Here is a 25,108-nt window from a genome sequence, read left to right as displayed (position 1 = left end):
ACCTGACTAAGTTATACTCAGAGCAGCCCACTGAAATCAGTGGTTTTAAATCAGTCACACTTGTTGATTTTGGTGGGTTTATATTGCGACTTAGTTCGATACTGTCCGGAAGGCAAACTTTATTAAGTCTAGATATATACATGGTGAAGAATATTAACAACGCAGATAATTTAGCCATTTTTGGAGGATACTTCTTTTAGCAAAATATAAATTAATGTAGCACTCTGGGGTTGTTATTTTTTGCTTTGAATCCTGTCTGATGATGGGAAGATTCAATTCTCAATGTGTCTCTGTTCTTTGGCTTGAATGAGAGAGTACAAGGAAAAATATAATTCCTTATGGGGTGTTCTGAACATTCCCAGCTTGGATAGGATCCATTCCACGTGGTGCAATAATGTATAGTTTACACATGAGGGCAATTGTACGTCACAGGTGTTCAACTAATGCTGGAAATCTGCTTAGGAAGAATTTGATTTGAACTGGCTAGAAAAAAGTTTATAAAGCATAGTAGTTATGGCAGTAGCAGCAGATGTACTGAACTTGTGCATCTTGGAGACCTGATAGGGTGCCTGTCTTCCAATTTTAATATTACACAATCCTTTGCAGAAAAATCAAGCAGATGTAGCTGAACTTTAAAAAAGAAAAGTTTCTTTTTTTAAAAAAAGGTAGGGGTGTGTGTGTGTGTGTGTGTGTGTGTGTGTGTGTGTGTGTACATTTTGTAGGTTGCTTTGAGAAAGAGTGGGAAAGTGGTTTATAAATTTTAAGGATTCAATGACAGAATGCATAAATGAATATGAACATTATATTCCTATTGCTGCATATTACCTATAATATTCTGATTTTTATAAGATTATCAAAAGAAAAGACTTGTTTATCTTTTTAAAGGAGTAATATGGATGATATTATAATTTAGATAATATAATGGATAATAATGGATAATATAATTTAGTAACTGAGTTTAACATGTTTGATTTTTATTCATTTTGGGGGAAGCATTTTACAATCCGGTCTCTCTGGTTCACTGGTGTAAGGCAGAATAGGCATCAAAACATAAGAGAATACTAGAAGCAGAAGTGGATGTTAGCTAGTAGTAAGAAATTAATTGCATGAATCTTGCTCATTTTTGTTTCATCATGAATATGTCTGTGAAATTACAGTTGTCCAGAAACAGAACAACCTTTCTGTGTGTACATCCTTCCTTTTGACAGAGAATGCCTGAAGCAAAAGAATGAGAAAGCTTAAGCAAATAAGGGAAAAGGATGGTAACAAGATACCAGAGTTTTTAGCTGCAGGTCTCCCAATTCGAGTGCAGCTCAGATTGCCAGTAACCAAAAATTATTACCATATGGGTGCTATTCCATTGTCCTACAGGACATTAAGAAGGTCAGCTAGGGGAACATCCTGACAGTGCTGATATGAGCTGTTTAGTCAAATATGCAATGACCCATCCATCAAGGAATATTCTTCGTAATCTCAGTCTCTTAGGGATTGGTTCCTATCCTGATGGGTCAGGACAGTTAGCAACTCCAGTGAAGAAAAAGCCAATGTTTTTATTTTAAAATATGTCCCGTCCCCACCCTCCCGATTATTTTAACTTGAAGATTTGGGGTTTAAAACCTAGAATCTTAAACCTGAGTTCTAACAAACGGGATCCTTCAACAAAACATTGCAGACAGTATGTGATGCCTTAGTTCAGGGTTCTCAGCATTCCAGTCACCCAACCACCCAACGCCAGTTTTCTTCTCCCAATACTCAACAGCATTCTATGCTCACTTCTCATTGCTTTTATGTTGCTTTTCTCCATTTGATAGGGGGGGTTGGGGGGGAGGGCAGGGAAAGGGACTGAGATGGACACACCAACTCCAGCCTCTTTAAATTATTCAATTTCTCTGTTGATATGTCTAGGCAGCTCTCCTGTCCCTGAGGATATTTCAAAATAGCTTCTTAGTGTGAACCAGGAAGTGACCTGTCTAATATGATGGCTCTTTTATACACCACACCACACACCCCATTTCAGTCAATCCATTTTATTCCCACCCACCCCAATCAACCAACATTCTATGCCACTGTGTTATTATGGGGCCTTTTTCCTTTTGTTTTTAATAACCCCCCAAACTCATAGATTCAAGTCCAAGTTTTTAATATTTGAAGTTTTATTCTGTTTTTAGTGTTCTGTTGGAAGCCGCCCAGAGTGGCTGGGGAATTTTAATAATAAAATTATTATTAATAATAGTAATTTGCAGATATGGAATATGATATGATAGGGAAGCAATCATAAATTGAAAAAATGTTTACGCTGTCTATTTTGTATGTTCTGATTTGAGCCGAGATTACAATGTCACCCCGTAGACCTAGATAATTATGTTTTGAATCAGAAAGAGTAATTTATCAGATAGCTGAAATTTAGATTGAGCTAGTAAGTAATGAATCAATCTTTACACAAATGAGCTCCTTAACAAGAGAAGTCATGAAACTAACAGTGGCAAATTGCAGAGGTTTTACCACCGTCTCAAAATGCCCAAGTGAAATATTCAGAGAGGGGCAATAGCTTGGTGGTAGAGCACTTCGCTGGTTAAGGACAATAGATCAGTTTCAGCTTTAATCCTCCAGCTAGAGCCTCTCCAAGTGGAGAGCTGAGAGTCTGTGTTCTCCTTTCTCTTTTCACTGCCACAACATTTTCTACCTCTGGCAGTGGCTACCCAAACTCTAGCCCTGACTGGGATATTTAAATGCACACTTCAAACAGCAAATGAATTGTAGGTAGCAGGTAAGTGGCTGGGGTGGACCTTCTCACTGTACAATGAAAGATCCCTTATTTCAATATAATGTTTATATTGTTCGCCTGAACTTTGTAGGCAGAACTTTGCCATGCTGAATATGCTTGTAACATCTTGGAAGTGTCAGCTGCCTGAATGGGCTTTTTGTGGGAATACATTTGAATTGGAAAAGAGTAATCCATCAAACCATATTTGAGGAGTGCTGCTGTTCCCCATAACCTTAGGAATAAAAAGTAATGCTTATATTGCAATTGGCTAAATAACATTGTACTCCCACCATGCAACCCCCAGAGATTGTGTGGGTTTTCCTATAAAACTAGGTCCAGAAAAAGTCAAGAGAAGTCAGTTTAATAAAGCCATAAATAACATTTGAATTATCCTACTATATCATTGGTATTAAATTCTACAAATGGAGCCAAGTAGAACGAAAAGGAAGAAAATAGTGTTTATTTTTTAATAAAATTCCACGGATTCTTCATAGGTTACTATTGTTCAGGTTTATGAGTCCGTACAGAGTACTGTTAAATCTCCTTGACCAATATAAGGGTCAGATTTTGGGATGGATTCCAGCCACTCATAGCTCTCTGTGTTCACAGACATTAGGGTGGCTACTTAATTGCAAACATAAGTTGAAGAAGGCAGAAATCATGACCTTTTGTTCCAGAGACTAGGGGACATAAGACTTTAGCACAAACGTCACAAACAGCCTGGTCCTATTAACGGCCCCTGAGTCAGGTGCAGAAATAAAATTAATGGAGCTTTAAGAAATGTCAAGAGCCCTGAGACATCACACATTCCCTCTTTCTTTCTTTCTTTCTTTCTTTCTTTCTTTCTTTCTTTCTTTCTCCATCCACTTCCCCACCTCCTTCTACTCATGTATAGTGTGAGGTGCAGCCATTGTCAACTTGTGTTAAAAAGATTCTGGGTACACTGTCAACTCCAGTTGGTTTTAATTAGGAATGGATGGAATGGAACACTTACCGTAAGTTCTGAAACTGTTCAGGGACTTCCAACTTCCAGTTGGTTCCACCCTGGTGTAAATCCAAATTCTAGAACATAAGTGGTATAAAGAAAATAGCTGTTTGGTTTGGAGTTTGTTTGTTGTTTTAAAATTTTTCTCACAAGTGTGTGTTGTTGTATATAAAATAGATTTCGATCATATGCAAAGTAGCAGAGTAGCTTACAGCTAGGAAGCTAAGTGATTGATAGGTCTAGGTGATTGATAGGTCTTTGTAAAGACTATGCATTGTCCAGACTCCTTATATTCAAAAGAACTTTATTTTCATCAACATAACTGAGAAGAATATATTTATAACCTCACCCTTATTCAAACATAACTACATTCTCACTTGAATACTAATTTGAAGTCTTCTTACTTAGACTTAAAAGCAAAATGGCATTGCAACTTGCACCAGAGTTGTTGTTCTTTACCTCACTCAGGCCTTACAGTTTTTACTTTCACCTCAGCAGTATTCTCTTTGTTCCTTACAGAGAGCACCTGCACAGGTTTCTCCCTATTAGCATTTGGGGATTCTTCCTCTGTCTGTTTCGCTTCAGACAGATCGCACTGACACAGCACTGTCCTCAGCAGTATACTTGGAAGCCTCTCTCAACAGCCATTCTCCCTCACACAGAGAGAGCAGTTAAAAACAACAGTTACTGGAATAACAGTCACAACATAATGGAATGCCTTTCTCGTGACTCACAGGCAGCCAATCACATGAGAGCTATTGCCAGAGTGGGGGGGGGGAGCCATGTTAAAAGTACACAGTAATTCAACATAAGTAAATATTCCCATTTCAGGAAATTACAGTGGTGCCTCGCAAGACGAAAATAATCCGTTCCGCGAGTCTCTTCGTCTAGCGGTTTTTTCGTCTTGCGAAGCAACCCTATTAGCGGATTAGCGGCTATTAAAGGCTTAGCGGCTAAAAGGCTATTAGCGGCTTAGCGGCGTAGAAAAGGGGGGGGGGAGTGGAAAAAAATCGGAACACTCGCAAGACGTTTTTGTCTTGCGAAGCAAGCCCATAGGGAAATTCGTCTTGCGAAGCAGCTCAAAAACGGAAAACCCTTTCGTCTAGCGGGTTTTCCGTCTTGCGAGGCATTCGTCTTGCGGGGCACCACTGTAAATCATTATCCTTAACAGTGTGAACTTGTGAGGATAGCTCCACCCAAGTCATTACGGAGATTGAAAGAGGCTCCAGTGTAAAAATGCCTGGTGGGACGAAAGTAATAACTCACTATTGAAGATCTTGGAGGCAAGAGGTTCTTCCACTGCAAGCTGCTTCTTGACACTTACATTTATTCCTAATATGGTGATGATAATGGGTTAGCTTTACAGGTTGGTCATGAAGACAACTGTATCTGAAAAGCTTTCAGCAGTTTGCAAAAGGTTTGCTATTTATTATTTATTAAATATAACTACTGCCCTCCATCTGTGGACCACAGGGCAGTTTACAGAATAAAAAACACCATGTTTCATATGGAGTCCGTGAACAGTCCAATATCTGAAGAAAGGTTTGCTTTCTCCAACATTTGATAACTCCCCAAAAGAAGTTGGCATGAAAAGATGATTAGTCACAAGGCAAACTCCAGGGGCCACCTCCATAGTCAGAGGTCCTCCAGACTGTCACTGTTTTACAGAAGGATTCAAGCGCATACCGGAAATTCAGGTTTGCACATTTAAAGTAGATTAAAAGGCTCTGCTCCTAGCACAAGTCCACTTCAGAAAAAGAAACAGATTTATTTATTTATTCATTTGGGAAAGTGATGCAGAAATGATTTGAAAAGAGTGGGATGGATGAATGGCTAACAGGAAGATGTGTCAACACCCTCCAAACAAATCAGGAAGAATGCTCCCTGTTGTATAACTTTGAAAACAAATTGGAATGAATGCTCAAGAAAGGCCAGATAGAATCTAACCTCCATGTAAGCTTTGTGCAAGCAAATCAGGACGAGTGCTCAATAAAGTGATACTCTGGAAGGTCCCTCAGTTTTTCCCTCCTCTCTCAAAAAGTGTGTCTTACCTCCCAGCATCCAGATCCTTCTACCTCATTTCTTTCTTCTCTGTGTGCCTATTTGAGGGCTCGTCTACACTTCTGCTTGTCCTGCCACTTTCCCCCGGGGAAAGCCACTCTTTACTTCTGAATTGGAACAAATGTCAGTTGGGTTTTCTGTGGATTGATGTTTGCTCCAATTCAGCAGTAAAGAGCAGGCTGTCCAGCAGAGCAAACAGGAAACCTCTCAGACCTGTGCTTACTAGCTGTGGGATGAGCAAAGTGTGGACGAACCCAAGTCTCTCATGCAGGTTGCACTGGCATGTCCTGGAATACAGGGAAATGATTTAGCCTTCCCTCTTAAGTAAAAGGTAAAGGGACCCCTGACCATTTGGTCCAGTCATGACCGACTCTGGGGTTGCGGCGCTCATCTCGCTTTATTGGCCCAGGCAGCTGGCGTACAGCTTCCGGGTCATGTGGCCAGCATGACTAAGCCGCTTCTGGCAAACCAGAGCAGCGCACTGAAACGCCGTTTACCTTCCCGCCGGAGCGGTACCTATTTATCTACTTGCACTTGACGTGCTTTCGAACTGCTAGGTTGGCAGGAGCAGGGACCGAGTAACGGGAGCTCACACCGTCATGGGGATTCGAACTACCGACCTTCTGATCGGCAAGCCCTAGGCTCTGTGGTTTAACCCACAGCGCCACCCGTGTCCCTTCCCTCTTACGTAGCAGAGCACAAATGCTAAATTTCTGTATTGTTTGTACGTCCATTAAAAATGCAAGATAACTGGGCTGTTGTCAACTATGGATTGTCCTTTACCCCTGGCTAACTCAAAATGCAAGGCTATCTATTCAGCAAATACAAAACAGTGGTACCTCAGGTTACATACGCTTCAGGTTACACAGTCCTCTAAGCTAGAAATAGTGCTTCAGGTTAAGAACTCTGCTTCAGGATAAGAACAAAATCGGGCTCCAGCGGCGTGGCGGCAGCAGGAGGCCCCATTAGCTAAAGTGGTGCTTCAGGTTAAGAACAGTATCAGGTTAAGAATGGACCTCCGGAACGAATTAAGTACTTAACCCGAGGTACCACTGTAATGCAAATACAAAAAAAATGCATTTTGTTATCCAGCTTGTTTGTTCAATTTGTTTGTTTCATTCTTAACTAGCAGCCTTTTTTCAGGATTCAGTTACGTTGCATCGATCTGCCTTACACATGTATCTACTGCAAACTTTGAGCTGACCAGACCTTTGCACCCTTCGGGGCCTGAATGTTGTTGCCAGAAGACTGTGCATTTCAAAAGGCCTTGCTCTCTTTAATAATCTCAGCCATTAGCACTCCTTCCACCTCTTTCCCCTCCCCTGCTGATTACACCTGTACACATGTTTACTCCAAAACCACATCAAATCCACAGACATTTTTGCAGGCTGACTGGTTTCTACTGCTCAGAAATCCCCCTATTTCTTGGCTGAGTACCCTGCATTCATGTGACTCCTGCACACTGCAACTCAATGAAATCCTCTGAAACAGCTGCCAATTCACCAAATTTTCCATGAATTAGGTCCTGACACTTCAATGAGAGGAAAGACAATGTCTGAAACCAGGCCAACTCTGGCTGACTGCCTAGTATGTGTCACAGTAATTCTACCAGCTGCCCTTCCACACAGCACTTCATACTTTACAGACCACCAAGCAGATCCCTGAATACTTCAATGCTGTTTGGAGTTGGAGCTGCCAGTATGTTTTCTCAGCCTCTGGCACCCAGTGGCTCCAGGCTGGACCCAGAAAGTTTTTGTGCGTGTTTGTTTTGGTTTGTTTTTATTTTTATGAATGGCTGTAGAAGAGGAGTCTTGACTGAACCAAGGCACAATACTGCAGCCATTCATGAAAACAGCAAAAGGAAAACATTGTACTTTGACTGATTGGATGCAGACCAAAGTTTATAGGAATGTTACTCATTCAGGACTTTTGCTGTCTAAAGGCTGATAACGTCTTTGCCTGCTAGATTATGGCTTGTAATTTAAAAAGTGTGGATTTGTGATCCTGGATAGATTGATTGCACTTCTACAAACTAGTTCAATCTTTTTTCTTTGCCTCTGGGAGGGGGGTGGGATTTTTACGTCTTCCTTGAACCATTTCATTTCTGAAAAAGAGACATGCCGCTAGAAAACTCGTTTTTCAGATTTCCACCAAAAGTTTGGTCCGGGGGGGGGGGGAATACAATCTCTAGATTACTTATGTGTTTCCTAGCTTTCACATGGAAAAACTGTGTGACTCAAAATGAAGCCATTTAAGGCTTAAAACGGGGAAGACATTATTCAACTGAAGAACATTAATAATTGTTGATATATAACAATGGGAGATCTAACCCATGGTATATAACGTTGTATCATTTAGTTGGTGTTGTATGGCTTTGATCCTGCAGTAATTGCTAAGGCAAATTGGAGAATGGCTGTGAATGAATGAGTGCTCTGTTTAAGAATTCTCCTTTGGCAGGGCTGGAATTTATTCTTCAGTTCTGGAGTGTCTCCTTCCATGATGGCAGTGGATGCTTGTTCCATGTGTTTATTGCCATGTTCTAATTCAGCATTTCCCAAAGTTTCTACTGAGGGCCTATTCAAATATTATGGACCCCACAGAGAGGTGGTTTTTTAAAAAAATTCCAACTTGCACTTCACGCAGGCACTGTGATCCTGGAAAGCCGCTCACTATGTAGATATTCCCTGCACATAACTGCCTAGAAAGCAGGAATATGTGCAGCTTGACAGGACATTGAGTTGCATCCAACTAAGCGCTACTCAGAGTAGGCCCATTGAAATCATTGGGCTTGGGATAGTCATGTTCATTAATTTCAGTGCTTCTACTCTGAGTAGGATTAACATTGGCTACGACCCTTATGAACCTTGCTTCTATTTTTAGTTTTCTCACATTTCTGTCCCGCCTTTAGTCTGTCATGGAAATCAAGACAGTATACATGTGGTTCCCAGGCAGCTACCAGTAACCTGGGTGATAGCTCATGCTTGCCAGGGCTGATGGGAGTTGTAGTTTAGTAATATCTGGCAGGTCAAAGGTTCCCCACACCTGTTCTGAATAATTATCCCAGTGGTCCAATGGCACAGCTTTCCTGCCTTGTGACAGTACACTTGCTTAATACCAGTAGGTTTACTAATGGACAGAATACAGAAGAACTTAGGCAGCTACCTTTGAGTCAGATCATTGGTCCATCTAGATCAATAATGTTCACACGGACACTATTGTGTCCAGGGTTTCTCCTAGACCTACCTGGAAATGCTGGAGATCTAACCTAGGACCTTCAGTATGCAGATGCTCTACCACTGAACTATGGTCCTTCAGTAGGGTTTCTTAAAACCTAATGGGACGTGGATGGTGCTGTGGTCTAAACCAGTGTTCCCCAACCTTGGGCCTCCAGCTGTTTTTGGACTACAATTCCCATCATCCTTGACCACTGGTCTTGCTAGCGAGGGATGATGGGAGTTGTAGTCCAAAAACAGCTGGAGGCCCAAGGTTGGGGAACACTGGTCTAAACCATTGAGCCTCTTGGGCTTGCTGATCAGAAGGTGGGCAGTTTGAATCCCCGCGCCGGGGTGAGCTCCTGTTTCTTTCCCAGCTCCTGCCAACCTAGCAGTCTGAAAGCATGCCAGTGCAAGTAGCTAAATAGATACCACTGTGGTGGGAAGGTAAAGGACATTTCCATGCGCTCTGGTTTCTGTCACAGTGTTCCATTGCACCAGAAGCGGTTTAGTCATGCTGGCCACATGACCCAGAAAGCTGCCTGTGGACAAATGCCATCTCCCTCAGCCTGAAGCAAGAGGAGCGTTGCAACCCCATAGTTGCCTTTGACTGGATTTAACCATCCAAGGGTCCTTTCCCTTTCCCTTTTTACCTTATAAACTAGAAAGGATGAGTCCATTTAACTGGTAACAGCCGGCATGGAACAGGTGAGGCGTATGCTGCAGGAAATAATTTGCTGGGGGAAATGTGAGCTTGAGGAGGGAATTGAAAGAGGAGAAGGAGTTGGCTTGCCAGATCAGAAGTGGGGGCAGCATTCTGTCAAAATGGGCAGGATTTATTCTGTGAAGCTGTGAAGTAATTAAAAAGAAAGTGCCTTTCTGAACTTCTTTACCTCACAGCTGAGTAGGCACAGCCAGATCACACAGATCTGCAAAGGGTGTGATTTTCAGGTGGTCTTCAGCAAGCATTTCATATTTTAAGGAATTTAGCATTGAAGAATGAAAGGAGATGTAAGAATAGATGCTAATGGTCAAGACAGGTGGGTGGCAGACTAGCTTTTAAAGCCAGGATATATGTGTACACCTTGTGACCCACCAGGCTAAATGCAGCCTACCTGCCGGATGTTCTACAACCATGTTTTGTGGCCACAGGCAACAAAACCAAAGGTTTACGGGGGTGCTGTACATAGTATGTGGGCTGCATTTGACTTTGATAAGTCATAGGTTGTGCTTTATGCTTTAAGAAACAGGCTGGATTTTCAACAGCGCTGGGGAACACACCAGGCTGACCACATATTCATTTGAACTCAAGTGTGATGGGGAACTCAAAAGTGGGGAGCTAAAATGTTATGATAACGTACCAACGATCCCGGACTGGCAGACAAAGATGGTGGAATATGCTGAGTTGGCGAAATTGACTGGGAAAATCCAAAACCAGCAGGATCAAACGTTTCAAAAAGACTAGAATAAGTTTATAGAGTATTTGAGGGATAATTGTAAACATTTAACAGCACTGACAGGACTGATTTAAAGCTTGATAGTTTACAGAAAGCACGGATTTACAATTAATATAATTTAGTGATTATTGGAATTGAATAGAGAGTAGAGGGAAAATTGAAATGCAATTTTAAAAAAATATATAATTTAAGGTAATCATGGGCCGGGAGGGAGGGGAGTCGAGTGCTCATGAGAGTGGAATATAATTCAAAAACTGGAGTGTGCTATATTTATATAAAATGGAAACTTAAAAAAAATGATTAAAAAATAAATAAATTGGTAACATGTCTAGAAAGTTGAGCCATGGGTGATTTTGCAAACCTGGCCCTACATTGGTCTCCCATGGACCCTTATGTTCTACTTCAGAGGATATAGACTTTTTGTCTGCAGAGATTTGACTCCTTGCATGATATATCCTTAATACAGTAAGCTGTGAGTTCATTGTTTTAAGGAATCTCTGCATTCTCCAAAAGGATTGAAACCAGACTCTTCTTATTCAAACCACCATTGTATTTTAGTCCTCTGCTTGGTATAATGAGAAGAAAAATCACCATGAATGCATTAGAAAAACAAAAAACCCTCTCCCTACCTAAGTTTCAGATACACAGACCAATGCAGCAAAATGTCAGTTGGCAGCTGGGATAGCTCAATTGGTAGAGCATGAGATTCAGTTTCAGCATTGTGGGTTTGAGCCCCACGTTGGACAAAAGATTCCTGCATTGCAGGGGGTTGGACTAGATGGCTCTTGTGGTCCCTTCCAGCTCTACAATACAGGGATACTTTGAACAAAAATGATGTACACAAATCTGGATGGCCTCAAAAGCAGTTATGGGGAATGGACTTTGTACAATGTTGCAGTACTGTTATCTCTTTACCTATATTTACTGGAATTCCATGAAGACTAATAGAATTCTGCAAATATCCCTCAACTGTAGTTTTCGTTTACATTATTTTCATGTATGCCATGGGAATGTTATACAAAGTATGTGCAGCTAAATTAGAATAATTGTAGAAAATATGCAAACAATCTCTTGTCTTTCCCAGCTGTATTGTTGTGCTGTAAAAGTTAACTTGTTCCCAATGCCCAGACTGGAAATTTATAAGCATATAATTCTAATCAAAAAGGATACACATCATATCACACATAATCCTGAAAATTGAGATTTTTCCGCTGTATGTTACATTGGCCTTCACCTAACTGGTATTCTCCAGATGTTTCGGACTACTGTTCCCATGAGCATCATCCAGCACAGCCTGATGGGCTCTACATTGAGGAAGGCTTTGTTACACAGTACAGTCATACCTTGGAAGTCAAATGGAATCCATTCCGGAAGTCCGTTTGACTTCCAAAATGTTTGAAAACCAAATTGCGGCTTCTGATTGGCTGCAGGAAGCTCCTGCAGCCAACCAGAAGCCATGGAAGCCCCGTTAGACGTTTGGGTTCCAGAAGAACATTTGCAAACCAGAACAATCTGGGTTTGTGGCGTTCGGGAGCCAAAACGTCCCAAGTTCCAGGGCGTTCAGGATCCAAGGTACGACTGTATGAGAAAGGGGAGACTTTCCTTTGTCATAAGCCATCTAAATAATATCTTTCTTTACTCTTTCTTTGCAGCCACAACAGGTGACCCAGAAGAAGCCAGCTCGGGTGAGTAGGGTGTGTGTGTGTGTGTGTGTGTGTGTGTGTGTGTGTGAGAGAGAGAGAGAGAGAGAGAGAGAGAGAATTATTTGCTGTGTGCTAAATTCATATAGCTCCATACAGCTGTAATGCTAATCTGACATTGACATGTAATGAACAGAAATACTTGAGGGTAAATAAACGAGATGATTTTATGCCGATTAAACAAGGACAACATTGCAAACAAGAATCTTATTTCATCAGGTGCATGTTAAACTTTTTTTTTTTTAACTAACATTTCTTTATAAATGGTGACAAAACAGAAGTTAAGAACCACAAAACACAACAATAATTATAAAAGAATGAAGCTAAAGCAAATTATAACAGCCACGGAATAAACCCAACAGCAGTTTAATGATCTAAAGGGGTAGGCAAACTAAGGCCCAGCGGCCGGATCCAGCCCAATCGCCTTCTAAATCCGGCCTGCAGACGGTCTGGGAATCAGCGTGTTTTTTACATGAGTAGAATGTGTCCCTTTATTTAAAATGCATCTCTGTGTTATTTGTGGGGCCTCCCTGGTGTTTTTACAAGAGTAGAATGTGTGCTTTTATTTAAAATGCATCTCTGGGTTATTTGTGGGTCGTAGGAATTCGTTCATTTATATATATATTTTGCCCGCCCCCCATGAGGTCTGAGGGACAGTGGACCGGCCCCCTGCTGAAAAAGGTTGCTGACCCCTGATAAACAACAACAAATTTTTAAAACTGAAAGACTAAAATAATATTTAAAGAGGCAAACTGCTGAAAAGTCACTCTCTCTAGTAGCCACCACCTTCAGCAGGGGCAATTGGAGAAGGGCCTCAGAAGATGACCTTAAGATCTGGGTAGGTATATATGGGAAGTTGCTTAGGGCCTAGAAAGAGACTAGCTGTCATTGTAGATTACAGAGCACTGGCATAATATGATCCTTTTAGCCAGTCCCAGTTGACAATCTGGCCAGGCTATTTTGGCCTGACCGAACTTTCTAGACCATTTTCAAAGGTAGTCCCACAGACAATGCCTTCTAGCAATCCAGAATTGGCTGATTAAACAGCCATTAACCCCACTTTGTCACACTGTCTTGTTTAAAAGGGTTGTTTTCTCACCTTTTCAATGAATATTTATGGATGAAATGGGAGCTCTAAACCATTTTACAGACTCCAAACACAGAGCCGGAACATGGTAGTTATTACACACTGCTTAACATGGAAAACTACAGTAGACTTTTATGTAATATGAGCATAACATCCTTAGTGAGTATAATAGAGGAGACACTGAGGATCAGAAGCTATTTCAGGATCCCTGAAAGGATGGGGAAGCTCTCTTCAGGTGTTACTAAAAATGGCAGTGTTTTCTTGAGTCCCGAGGCATGACTGGCTGAGGAGTGGAGTGACCGGCTGTGACAGGTGAAGATGGAGAGAAAAGAGGATGACATTCGGATGGGGGCTGAGCCCAGAGAGAAGAGGCTGGGGGGGGGGAGCAGATGCTTTCGGCTCCCAGGGTCCTGCTGCCTCAGCTGGGGAAGCAGGAATCTCATTTCTCCCCTACTCTTTGAGACAAAGGAACACAGCCAGGGAATCTGAGAGGGAGTCAGCCCACAGCTAGGGAAGGAGAAACCAAAGTCTGAAGGTGGGGGGGGGACTCCTTGGGGGGACGCCAAGGGAGATGTAAGTGGGTAGGAGGGGAAGCACTTTGTAGATGTTGGTCTCCAGTACAGCATTACAGGTGCTTATCAGGATTAGAAGGAATTACAGTGGTACCTCAGGTTACATACGCTTCAGGTTACATACGCTTCAGGTTACAAACTCCACTAACCCAGAAATAGTACTTCAGGTTAAGAACTTTGCTTCAGGATGAGAACAGAAATCGTGCTCCGGCGGCAGCAGGAGGCCCCATTAGCTAAAGTGGTGCTTCAGGCTAAGAACAGTTTCAGGTTAAGTAAGGGCCTCCGGAACGAATTAAGTACTTAACCTGAGGTACCACTGTACACATGATAGATAAGAAAACTAGAAATATCAACAGCCATTGCTTGATTCAGGGATGGTGAGGGGCTCAGAGGCCCAAAGTCTAGGAGATCTGCAAGCTTTATAAAGATGGTGATGTATCCTGCTGGTCAGCTGCTCACTGGGTCCTGCCAACATCTTCAAACCATAGGAAAAGACTTCTGTAGCACATGGAAAGGGAGGCTCCCTTAGGAATCTAAGAATCTGTCTCGCACTGTGTTTGCCGGGCAGCTTTATAGATTACTTCTATATGAGCCCGCTCCTCCTCCAGTTCAAGCTATCAGTAGGGTCTGGGTGGGTTCCAGCATCTTTAACTGGGATCCTGGTGGTCTGCTGATTGCCAGTGCTTCTTTCCACCCACACTCCCAAACAAAACATTCTTTGCAATAGCTCACAGGCTTCAACTTGTCACATCTCCTAAAACCAAGCTGCTGATTTTTGATTTTTTTTTTTTAAGAAAACCTTATTACTTTAGAAATAATGGAGATAACCTAATTTATGGTTTGGGGTCATTTTCCAGCAGTGATAGAGTGGTTTTGTTACAAATGCGCTGACCAGCAATTCAGTTAGCAGTTCTAGTTAGCGGGTTAATGCTCATTTGAGCATTGAACACAATCAGTATAGCGACTAGCATAGAAATATTGATTTGGCCTTTGACAGGGTTACCAGGTCTCAGGGTCTAACCCAAAATTGGCCTGAAACCTATTCTTGCCTCCTTAGAAGTGGGTCCCACGAGGTCCAGTGGGACTTAGTCCCAAGTAAAGAAGTATAGGGCTGCGGTCTTAACCTGTTCCCAGGTGAAAGTATTAAATCTCAAGGCAAGGAAGCAGAGAGAAGGGAGCAAGCCATGTTCCTGCCACCATCAGCCTTCTTCTAACATTTCCAACATGTTCTTCCAGTTTCATTTTCTCTCCTTTTATGGGAGAGAGTAAACTGAAAGGTGGACACCCAAGCTTGTATTATAAATATATTTTGGAAATGCATTGGAAATTGGGCAATAATTCCGCAAAGGAGATCAGCTTGAAGGGGGAAGCTTGGGATATCTATTATCTGTCTTTCTCAATATGTACGTTGAGCCTCAGAAAAACTAGCAGCCCTTTTATTGGGGAAGATGGAATATGCCTGAGAAGGCTGTACAGCCTAAGAAGGATGAGAGTCCTGCCACAGTTCAGTCTCGTGCCTCTATTCCTTACTACTCCCTTTTATTTTACATGACCGAAATCATCTATAAAAGCAAATAGTTCAGGCTCAAAATTAACAAGAACATGAGCTCATGCAGGCTTCCTAATCTGAGCTGTCTAAGGAAATAATGATAAAATATAAACATAGGGACTACATGGAAGTTCATGGAGGATAATGTAAATCTTATACTACATTCAGAGGAATCACTTCCTTTTCCATCTGTTTCCTTCAAAATAGCCTTGCAGATGGTTTTTCCAGACAGCTTTCTAGATTAAGGTAGAAATCTCCCCACAATGGGATTTGGAAATATTAAGCCCAAGCCTTGTAGTACCAAAGTGTTTAGTTTGTAGTTTGGACCAGCAGCCTTGGTTACTCTAGGCCAGACGTGAGAAACATTTTTCACTCCCAGAGCCATGTTCCCTTGTGAGGAGCTCTCAGAGGGCTGCATGCCATTGCTGAGTGGAACCAAAGGCAAAGAGCGGGCAGATGAAGGGATGTATCTCACCTTTGTATATACAATAATAGGCTACATTCAAGCCATGTAAAAATGCTAGGTTTCTGTTTGTGCGCACACTATAAACACGAGAGATCATCACAATTCTGGGATACATTCCAGCCGGGCAAAAGCAGCCAGGCAAAAGCACTTGAGGAGTGTTCAGAGCAGGGCCCAGACCAAAACATTTTGGCACCTGAGGCAAACCACAGAATCACACCCCCTACCCAGTTTTACCAACAGTGGTTTGGAATAATTTTTGCTTATAGCACCAGACTTCTAAACTATTCCTTTTTCAATGAATCCAGGGACACTTTTCAACTTCAGTCAAATTCAGTGGATTTTGTCAGAGGACTGATTTGTAAATCCGGGGACTGTCCCTGGGAAACGGGGACGTCTGATAACCTTATTCTAAACACGACTCCAATACAGACCACTCTGTAACTTTCCCCTACAATGCAGCACACAAAAATCCAGTTGTAGTGTTTCGCGCCCTCTAGAACAAGAGGTTACCTGCTTTTAGCATTCCAGTTCTGATACCAAAGATCATTGTGTGAGCTCTGTGTTACCCCCACCCTGCCTTCCCAATGCACACACAGTAACACACTGTTGCAGTTTCCAGTTGTATTATTTTTATTTATTAATGATCATGCATCTGAAATACTTTATTTTGCCAGAGGTTGAAAGGTATTCTTTTGTGTATGGAACATTTTGTTGTATACAAGTTTAAACTTCTAGATCTGTGTTTTCAAAGATGTCCCGTTTAGTTATTTATTTAGTTGTTATTGTTTTAAGAAAATTAAGCTCCTATCTCTATTTTCATCTTGAATAATACCACCAGTTTTCTTTAGAATATTATGCAAAATACAGAAGAGTCTAAGGTAGTGTCCCCCTCCACCTTTTTACTGCTGTTCTATAAATGTCATTATCTTCCAGCTTTCAAACACACAGCAGGGCAAATCCATTCACTAAATCTTACTTTAGGGACAGATGCTTTCTAGCTTAGAGCCATGAAGACACTATGTAAAATTCAACGGTATCTTCAAACAGTTAAAGAACCCAGAGGATTTTCCATTTTGCAGCTGAAGAATGCAAGAGCAGGTTACACTGTGAAATGATATTCTCTCAGTATTAATACGGACTCTTAAATCATAAGATATGTGTATGTCCACATGATAGCTGTGAAATGATTTATAACTACAGAAAGAACTCCTGCAGTGAACTTGTTTTAGAAAAGGTTACCAGATCTACATGTAAGCCACCAGTTAAGTTTAAACATATCTTGCAGAAAAGTTAGGTATGCTACGTTTAAAGACAGAATGTTTATTGTGCCCTTTAAGCTACTGCCCTTTGATAGGTCTGTTTGAGGATTAAAAGATATGTAAATTTAACGACGACACAAAAGTAGTATTTCTAGTAAAATCTCTTGTACTTTTTTGCTTAAATTGTTAAATAAGCAATAGAGGAAAAACAAGCCAGTTTCCTAATTTGCAAGCAGTTTGCAACAGCTGTATCCTTGGCCAGAGTGTCATATGGGTGATTATATTGTAAAATAATACAAAGGAAATAGTTATTTTTAGGGACGCATCATGAAGATTATCAAAGTGAAACTTTTTTTAAAAAAAAGACAGGACATACTTTATTTTTATCACTTCTGAAGCATAAGAACAATATGCGTGTAAATCTGTCATTTGGCCAATTATGTGAAAGGGGGTTTCAAAAACAAAGGTTTTTATAATGGTGATATTGCAAGATAAAGCACACATAGCCATACAGTTGCCCCCTAAATCTCCTCCCCTTTTTCTGAAGGCTCTAAAGCTGCCCGTCAGTAGCCCAACTGCTGTGGACTTCAGAGATACAAACTCACACATACTTATTAACTTTTTTACTCATCTCCTATAATTCCTTTCCCTTTTTCCTTTCATAGCTAATCTCCTGCCTACTTAAATTCTTCAAGGCTGAGGCCTGGTCTGTGGGAATCTTGCCTAACAGGAGCAAGTGTCTATACCAGGCTTCCTCAACCTCAGCCCTCCAGATGTTTATGGCCTACAACTCCCATGATCCCTAGCTAGCCGGACCAGTGATCAGGGATGATGGGAATTGTAGTCTCAAAACATCTGGAGGGCCAAGGTTGAGGAAGCCTGGTCTATAATCAGTAGCCATGATGAGCCAGAAACTGTTGCCTAGCAATAACTGGATAAGCATATATTTACTTACATTGCTTGGAAAATGCATTTTTAACACCACCACCACCACAAATATTTTAAGCAATGCATGTGAAAAAGCACATACTAAACATTACCCCTGACCTAAGACAAACCAAACAACCTGTTCCCCCAAACACACAAGAGGAATCTTCCAGAAAAACCACCCCGACAAAGCCTAAGGCAGGAAAAACTCACAATACCTGTCAATATGCCAGAGTCTCTCATCAAATATTTAACTTATTCAAAGAAAGCCATAGCTTATTCTTTCTACACTAAATTTGGCATGAGCTCTCCTCACAACTTCCTCTCCTACACTCCCTCTCTTACACTTAAGTTTCAGGTCAATGAGTGGAGCCATTTTCAATCTATATCCCTTAGAACCTACTGCCACCATTTCTCATTATAAAGGCGGAATACAGTTCACCTGACTCTCCTTAGCGTAGGGCCACAACTGTGCCCTCTAGAAAGATCAGGCCAGAGACATATTCTGTGTTTTAGACAAGTTGTTATTTAATCTTACAAGGAAACTAAATTGTTCTTGTGATACAATAAATCCCTGTCTTTCCATCGAAATAATGCCCAATTAAGTCACATCATGAAAGCAAAAATCCACAGTAGTAACTCCGGCAAAGTCAAGCAGTAGACAAAGAAAATAATCAGGCAAACACTGACTGAAGCCCACTTAAACCATGTAGTGACATACAGTGCACCCTGCTTAGTGAGGCATTCTGTAGGATATGTGCCGTCTCAGACGTTGCCATCAGCTGTGCCTTATTTGAACCCTTTTGAGCTATATCACAAGCCCCAGTCCTATTTCTCTGATAAAAAAAATTCTGAACATTCCTCAAGGAATTTATAGTCGTACTTGCTGAACTCTTCGTTCATGTAATCAAAGGGGAGGTCAAGGGAAAACCAGGAAAATTTGCGCGCTCTCTCTCTCTCTCTGTATCCAATTCAGACATTGCGCCCACTGAAGAATGTGCTTGTTAAACCCCTTGTATAGCTGGGACTTCATTTTTCTTTGTGAAGTGGGCTGCTATGTATATGGCTGTGAGCTGTTCAGTGCTTGGAACCCTCCTTGACTGGCGCTCATAAAAATGTCACTATGCACTTCCACTTTGAAAGGCTCTTTTATCTTACCTTCCTGAAGCCCCCTTTCCAAAGGGTAAGCACGCTTGACCAGGAAGCAGCAGCTTCGCCTTCCCACATAGCTAGGTCTTAATGAGGTGTGCACAGCTCTTGGCTTTCGACTTTCAATCTCTTTCGTGTAACTTCAAAGCTGCTGTATTCACATTTGACAAGAGGCCTACAGCTAGTGTTTTGGCTGGTATACATGTCTCTTTGCTCTCTCGCATACGCAACGCAGCAGAGTTGATCGTAGCCATGTGTACAGTGGTACCTCAGTTTACAAACTTAATCCATTCCTGAAGTCCGTTCTTAAACCAAATCCATTCTTAAACTGAGGCGCGCTTTCCCTAATGAGGCCTCCCACCGCCGGTACCCTTCCACCTTTCAGATTCCGTTCATAGACTGAGGTAAAGTTTGCAAACCGGAACACTACTTCCGGTTTTGCAGAGTTCATGAAATGAATACAGTAGTACCTTGGGTTAAGTACTTAATTTGTTCCGGAGGTCCGTTCTTAACCTGAAACTGTTCTTAACCTGAAGCACCACTTTAGCTAATGGAGACTCCTGCTGCTGCCGTGCCGCCAGAGCACGATTTCTGTTCTCATCCTGAAGCAAAGTTCTTAACCGGAGGTACTATTTCTGGGTTAGCGGAGTCTGTAACCTGAAGCATATGTAATCTGAAGCGTATGTAACCCGAGGTACCACTGTAGTTTGTAAACAGGACTGTTCGTAAACTGAGGTACCGCTGTACTTGGAAGTTCAATATGTCTTACTCTTGTTTAATTGTACATAGGATTGTAACCTTCCTTGTTTACCTTTGTTGTCATGCACCCTTCTGGGAGGGAAAAGGAGAAGCATCTGCTGCCACCACTGTGCCCTGATCTTCTCATTTGTGCCTGGCCCTCATCCATAACAGATATCTATGCAAAGATGCCATCAGTTATCCAACCAACAGCTTCCTTGAGGAACAAAACCTTCTTTGCAAAGAAGGTTGCAGCAGCTAAAGACCAAAAGGATGGCAGCCATCTTTAAATATCTGAAGGGCTGCCATGTGGAAGGCGGAGGAAGCTTGCTTTCTGCAGCTTGAAGGGACAGATTCAAATTGCAAGAAAGGAAGGATGGTAACAGCCATTCAAGAATGGAACAGACAACCCCGGAAGCTGGCAGACTCTCTTCCACTGGAGTTTTTTAAGCAGAGGTTAAGCAGGATTCTTCACCTGCACTTCCTACATTGAGGGTCCCGGTCCAGCTCTCCCGCTCTATGATTCTGTGACTAATGGGGAATGGCCTCAATGGCAGCTTCTCCTTTCCTTGCCAAACAAGAGTATGATATAAACAAAGTTCTAATTCATGTGTACATTTACATGGATGTAAGCCACTGAATTCAATTGGACTTCCTAACGTGCACAGGATTGGACTGTAGCTAAAATTTTGTTTCTCTTTCTCTTTCCCTTTCTAGTACAGTGGTACCTCAGGTTACATACGCTTCAGGTTACAGACTCCGCTAACCCAGAAATAGTGCTTCAGGTTAAGAACTTTCCTTCAGGATGAGAACAGAAATTGTGCTCCGGCGGCAGCAGGAGGCCCCATTAGCTAAAGTGGTGCTTCAGGTTAAGAACAGTTTCAGGTTAAGAACAGACCTCTGGAACGAATTAAGTACTTAACCTGAGGTACCACTGTACTGCCCATTCCTAGTTCCCTCCACCCAGGAAGACGTATTTCCTGTTTATAGGAACAGAAGAATTTGCTTCATACCAAGTTAGGCCTCTGGTCCATCTGGCAACAGGCAGTGTCTCTCTAGGGTCTCTGGCATATTTCTACCTAGAAATGTTTCTGCTCACTTCCTGCTTTAGGCCAGTCACCTATTCCTAGCATATCCCACCTGTGAAGATACTGGAGGAGGTATAAAGTAGCTGTAAAAAGGGACTTTGTTCTTGTGCCACAGGCATCAAATTTTAGTTTCTGAACCACGTTTTTTCTGTGCACCCCCTCAATTAGTACAGCTAACTCCCAGATAGTTTGCACAGGGAATGTATTCCAAAGATGAGTTATCTTAGGTCTATAGTCACTTGTGATGGGAGACTATCCTGATTTAAAAAATAAAAAATAAAAAATTATGTTTACAGGTAAAAGAGTATGGAAAAACATAGAGTCAATCACTATTCCCCTGCCTCAAAAAAATACCTGCTCCCACTTTCTGCCTCAACAGCAAAACCATTGAAATAACTAACAGGACGTTGTAGAATAAATTCCCTTACATTTTAAATGTTGTAGAATAACTTTTATTTTATTAATAAGAATTTGTCTTACCAATATTGTTGTATTTTATGCCACTCATTTATAAAATAACTTTTAAACATAGTGGGCCAACTATATTTAAGTAAAAATAAAAAAAATTCCTTCCTGTAGCACCTTAAAGACCAACTAAGTTAGTTCTTGGTATAAGCTTTCGTGTGCATGCACACTTCTTCAGATATATTTAAGTAAGTTCTGCTTGATTTGCATTGACGCCGAGTCCCTGACAATGAATCTTTCTGCCTCTTAAAAGAAATCCAAGGCTGTAAGACCGTACCCACTTACCTTGGAGTAAGCCCTATTAAACATAAAATGTGTACTTCTGGGTAGAAATACATATTATGTAGTAGCATCTGATCTCAGATTAACCTATATGTAAACAAATTGGACTTTGCTGTCCAAGAAACAAGAGGGGCAAACTACAGAGATTCTAAAGGCTAGAAAAATGGAGAGAAACAGGAAATAAAAGTGCATGAAAGGGGAGGGGGAAACAGCAGCTCTTAGGAAACCAGGGATTCCTATATCCTGGTATCCAAGCAACTCACTTGTCAGTCACAGCTCTGACTTCAATCATTGGTTAAAATCATGGAAATGTGGGTGCAGCCTGGCTGGCTCATCCCACAGAATCACTGAGACATTGCCTGCTCATTTTGCTTGACAGCTTTCCTTCTAGGAGGACTAGGGTTTGTTTTGTTTTGTTTGTAATGAAAGCTCAGTCTGGGGATTGTATCCAATACTAGTTCTACACAAAGTAAAACATTGGAATTAATGGCCATGACTAACTAAAGTCCATTAATTTTGGATACATCTGGCATGGGCTCAGGTGCAGTTGCTTCAACGGCATCACTATAATCTGGCCACGATGACAGGTCCATTTCAGTGGATGAAACAGCCACTGAGAATGTTTTCTAAGCAAATCTTTGTATAGTCAGAAAACCCTGGGATTCAGTGGTATCGGTATGAAATTTATTTGCCTTTTATGTTGCCACTGATGTTGCAGTAAGCAAATGCTTGTCACTGAAGTAAGTGGATCACCGTGTGGTCCAGTAGTAAGAGGCACCGTGTAAATATTTTCATACCCACCTACAATCACACTGCTTTGCTGAGGAATACAGATAAATTATTCCCAGATACACAGCACCTCTTGGAGCACGTAGGACCCAGGGCAGAAGAGTTTATCTGCAGATGCCAGTTTCCACACATGGATTGCCCATACTGGATTTGAAATTGTACACATTCTAGCTTTCATATCTCAGTTTTTAACACTGCTCATATCTTGTTACAAGTGTCATGGGTGTAGGGACGAAATGGCTGCCATGAACAGCAAAAAAAAGGATGGCGATGGTACTCTGTACCAGTGAGTATCATCACAAAAAACCACTGATTAGATGAATGGAGTCACAGAGTCTTTTAATGGCCCAGTGACTTTTAGCACTTGTCACAACAGATCAGAGGATGAAGCCAGAAATTCCCAGTGCTCAAACTAGGATAGACGACAGACAACACTGTGATCTTACTCCCAGAACTGGCACAGCAGATTCCTGCCATCCTTTGCAGCATTTTACATACTGCACACAAGGTGCAGTAAGCAGGTTGGGCCAGCAACAACCACAACTGGGACCCCTCAAGCCTCCTTAGAATGGCAGATAAATGTCTGTTATGTATGTTTCCTTTATTTGGAGGTGTTTAATAGCAAATGAGCCATACCTGGGTGACTTCCCTCTGTCATTTGGCAAGCAAAGGATGCCAATTTTTACTTATGATGCCAGAAACCACTGTAAACACCTCAGCTGCTAAAGCAGGGGCGGAATCATATAATAGAGCTGCCTGGCAACTTCCTTTGTGAAGACTGCAAGGGATGCACCATAGTAACTTGCTTTAAGATATGAGTAGTGTTAGGTGGGATTATGGGCAAGGCCAGGCAAGGAGCACACTCTGTCTCACCATTTTGGACAAGTCACTGTCTTTCAGCCTGAACTATAAAACAGGGTTGATGCGAGAGAGAGAAAACGTGACAATGAAATATTTGTAATGTATCTCCACCATTCTGCACAGGCTGGGAAAGGAGTTTCGACAGTAAACAATTACTAGCAGGGGGCTGTGTAAAATTTACCTCAGCAGCAGCTTACATATGGTTGGCAGTGGAGGAATAGGACGATGGCTGGAAATGAGTTATTGTGATGAATGGAACTGTGTGCGATAGGTTACTGCCTTTTTTGTGATTTAAATATTGCAGTGGTACCTCAGGTTACAGACACTTCAGGTTACATGTTTTCGGGTTGCACAGAAGCGCTGAATCGCACAGACGCGGCGCTGTGGGTTGCGAACATGCCTCCTGCACGGATCACGTTCGCAACCCGAGGTTCCACTGTAATTGAAAAGATAAGGTCAGGGGTTAGCCAACACTTGGCTTCTCTCTCTTTCGTCTGCCCGTGGCTTTGATCGCGCTACATCTTTCTTTGTGCTTCGTTCTCCAGAGACTATCTCAGGGTCATGGCCTGTTTCCTAGTCAAGAGGTATAAACCTACTGGCTTAAATATTTGAGGCCCACAGTTTTAGCGGGGGGGGGGGCGCTTTTTTTTCTCTTCTTCATGCTTTCCCCATTTCCCACATAACCCAGAGCAGACTAAACAAAACCAGTGTGAAATCTCATGGCTTGATGCTGCTATGGTTATATTTTTTAAGCTGTCATCCATTCATTTGTACTTGTGTTTATTCCCTGGATTTACAGCTTTTTCAAGCCTTTTTTGGGGTTGGATGTTTGAAACCTTTTGAGAGAGAGGGAGGGGGGAAAGGGATTGCAGTAAGCAGTGGCCTATGATTAAAGCCTAGCGTTGTTTCTTTCCCCCTGCATGCTGCTCTTGTGCAGTAGTGTCACACATGGTAGCATTTAGGATCCCCTTCACAGCTGAAGTGTTTCAAACACTAATGAATGGAAGTTTGGTCACATAATGCAGACAAGCTGTAAGGCATGCTTTGCTGAATGGTGTGCGGCAGTGGCCTGGGAAAGGAAGAGAGTTATAAATTGTGTCAGTTAGCCACCCAGACAAAATGAAGCCATGTGGAAAATCAAATCTATTAAAGTATGAAGACTGTTATAAGCTGGTCATTCTTAAAAGGTCTCAGTTTGCTGTACGGGTAAATGTTTACCTATTCGCCCTAGATCTTTTTCACATGCTGTCTCACAAGATGATGTGCAGCATTTGATAAAAATCAACTTCTCGCTCACAGGCCCCCTTTTATCAGCAATGTTTATTGTCTCCAGTTTACCACCCATATCCTGAAAGGTACTGCTGCACATTAATTGAATAAGGAGTGTAAAAAGGATGGCGAAGAACAGCAAGGTCAGGAGATGGCCCCTACATATTTTAAGACCAAAGGGAAGGGGAGGACTCCGGCTGCTGAGAGAGAGAAAGAAAGAAAGCAAAATGAAGCTGTGTCGGGTTTTTGTTTTGTGTGGTTAACGCAGATTTTAGACATTGACTTTCAAAACAATGTTGTCTTTAACACTCATTTTCGGCTTCAGATGGAGTGCCGTAGTGGCACTTGATTTAACAAAATCTCAATAATGGCTGAGTGGGACTATTGTGGTGTAGTGTATAGTGTGATAGGTTAGGATGTGGGAGGCC

At 41.8% G+C, this 25,108-nt stretch overlaps 1 protein-coding gene across 3 annotated transcripts in view; it reads left to right on the top strand.

Annotated features, from left to right (window-relative positions):
* The window catches only part of HMGA2 (high mobility group AT-hook 2), a 135,466-nt gene that overhangs the window by 105,827 nt on the left and 4,531 nt on the right, over positions 1 to 25,108 (top strand). For all 3 annotated transcript variants that reach the window (XM_081211872.1, XM_081211873.1, XM_081211874.1), the window contains one exon: positions 12,132 to 12,164. In XM_081211872.1, coding sequence (XP_081067998.1) covers positions 12,132 to 12,164 — 33 coding nt within the window. The remainder of the gene's footprint in view (positions 1 to 12,131; positions 12,165 to 25,108) is intronic.

This window comes from Podarcis bocagei (genome assembly GCF_964188305.1).
Source record: "Podarcis bocagei genome assembly, chromosome: 10".
In the NCBI taxonomy this organism is placed as follows: domain Eukaryota; kingdom Metazoa; phylum Chordata; class Lepidosauria; order Squamata; family Lacertidae; genus Podarcis; species Podarcis bocagei.
This window is presented reverse-complemented; position numbering and strand designations above follow the sequence as displayed.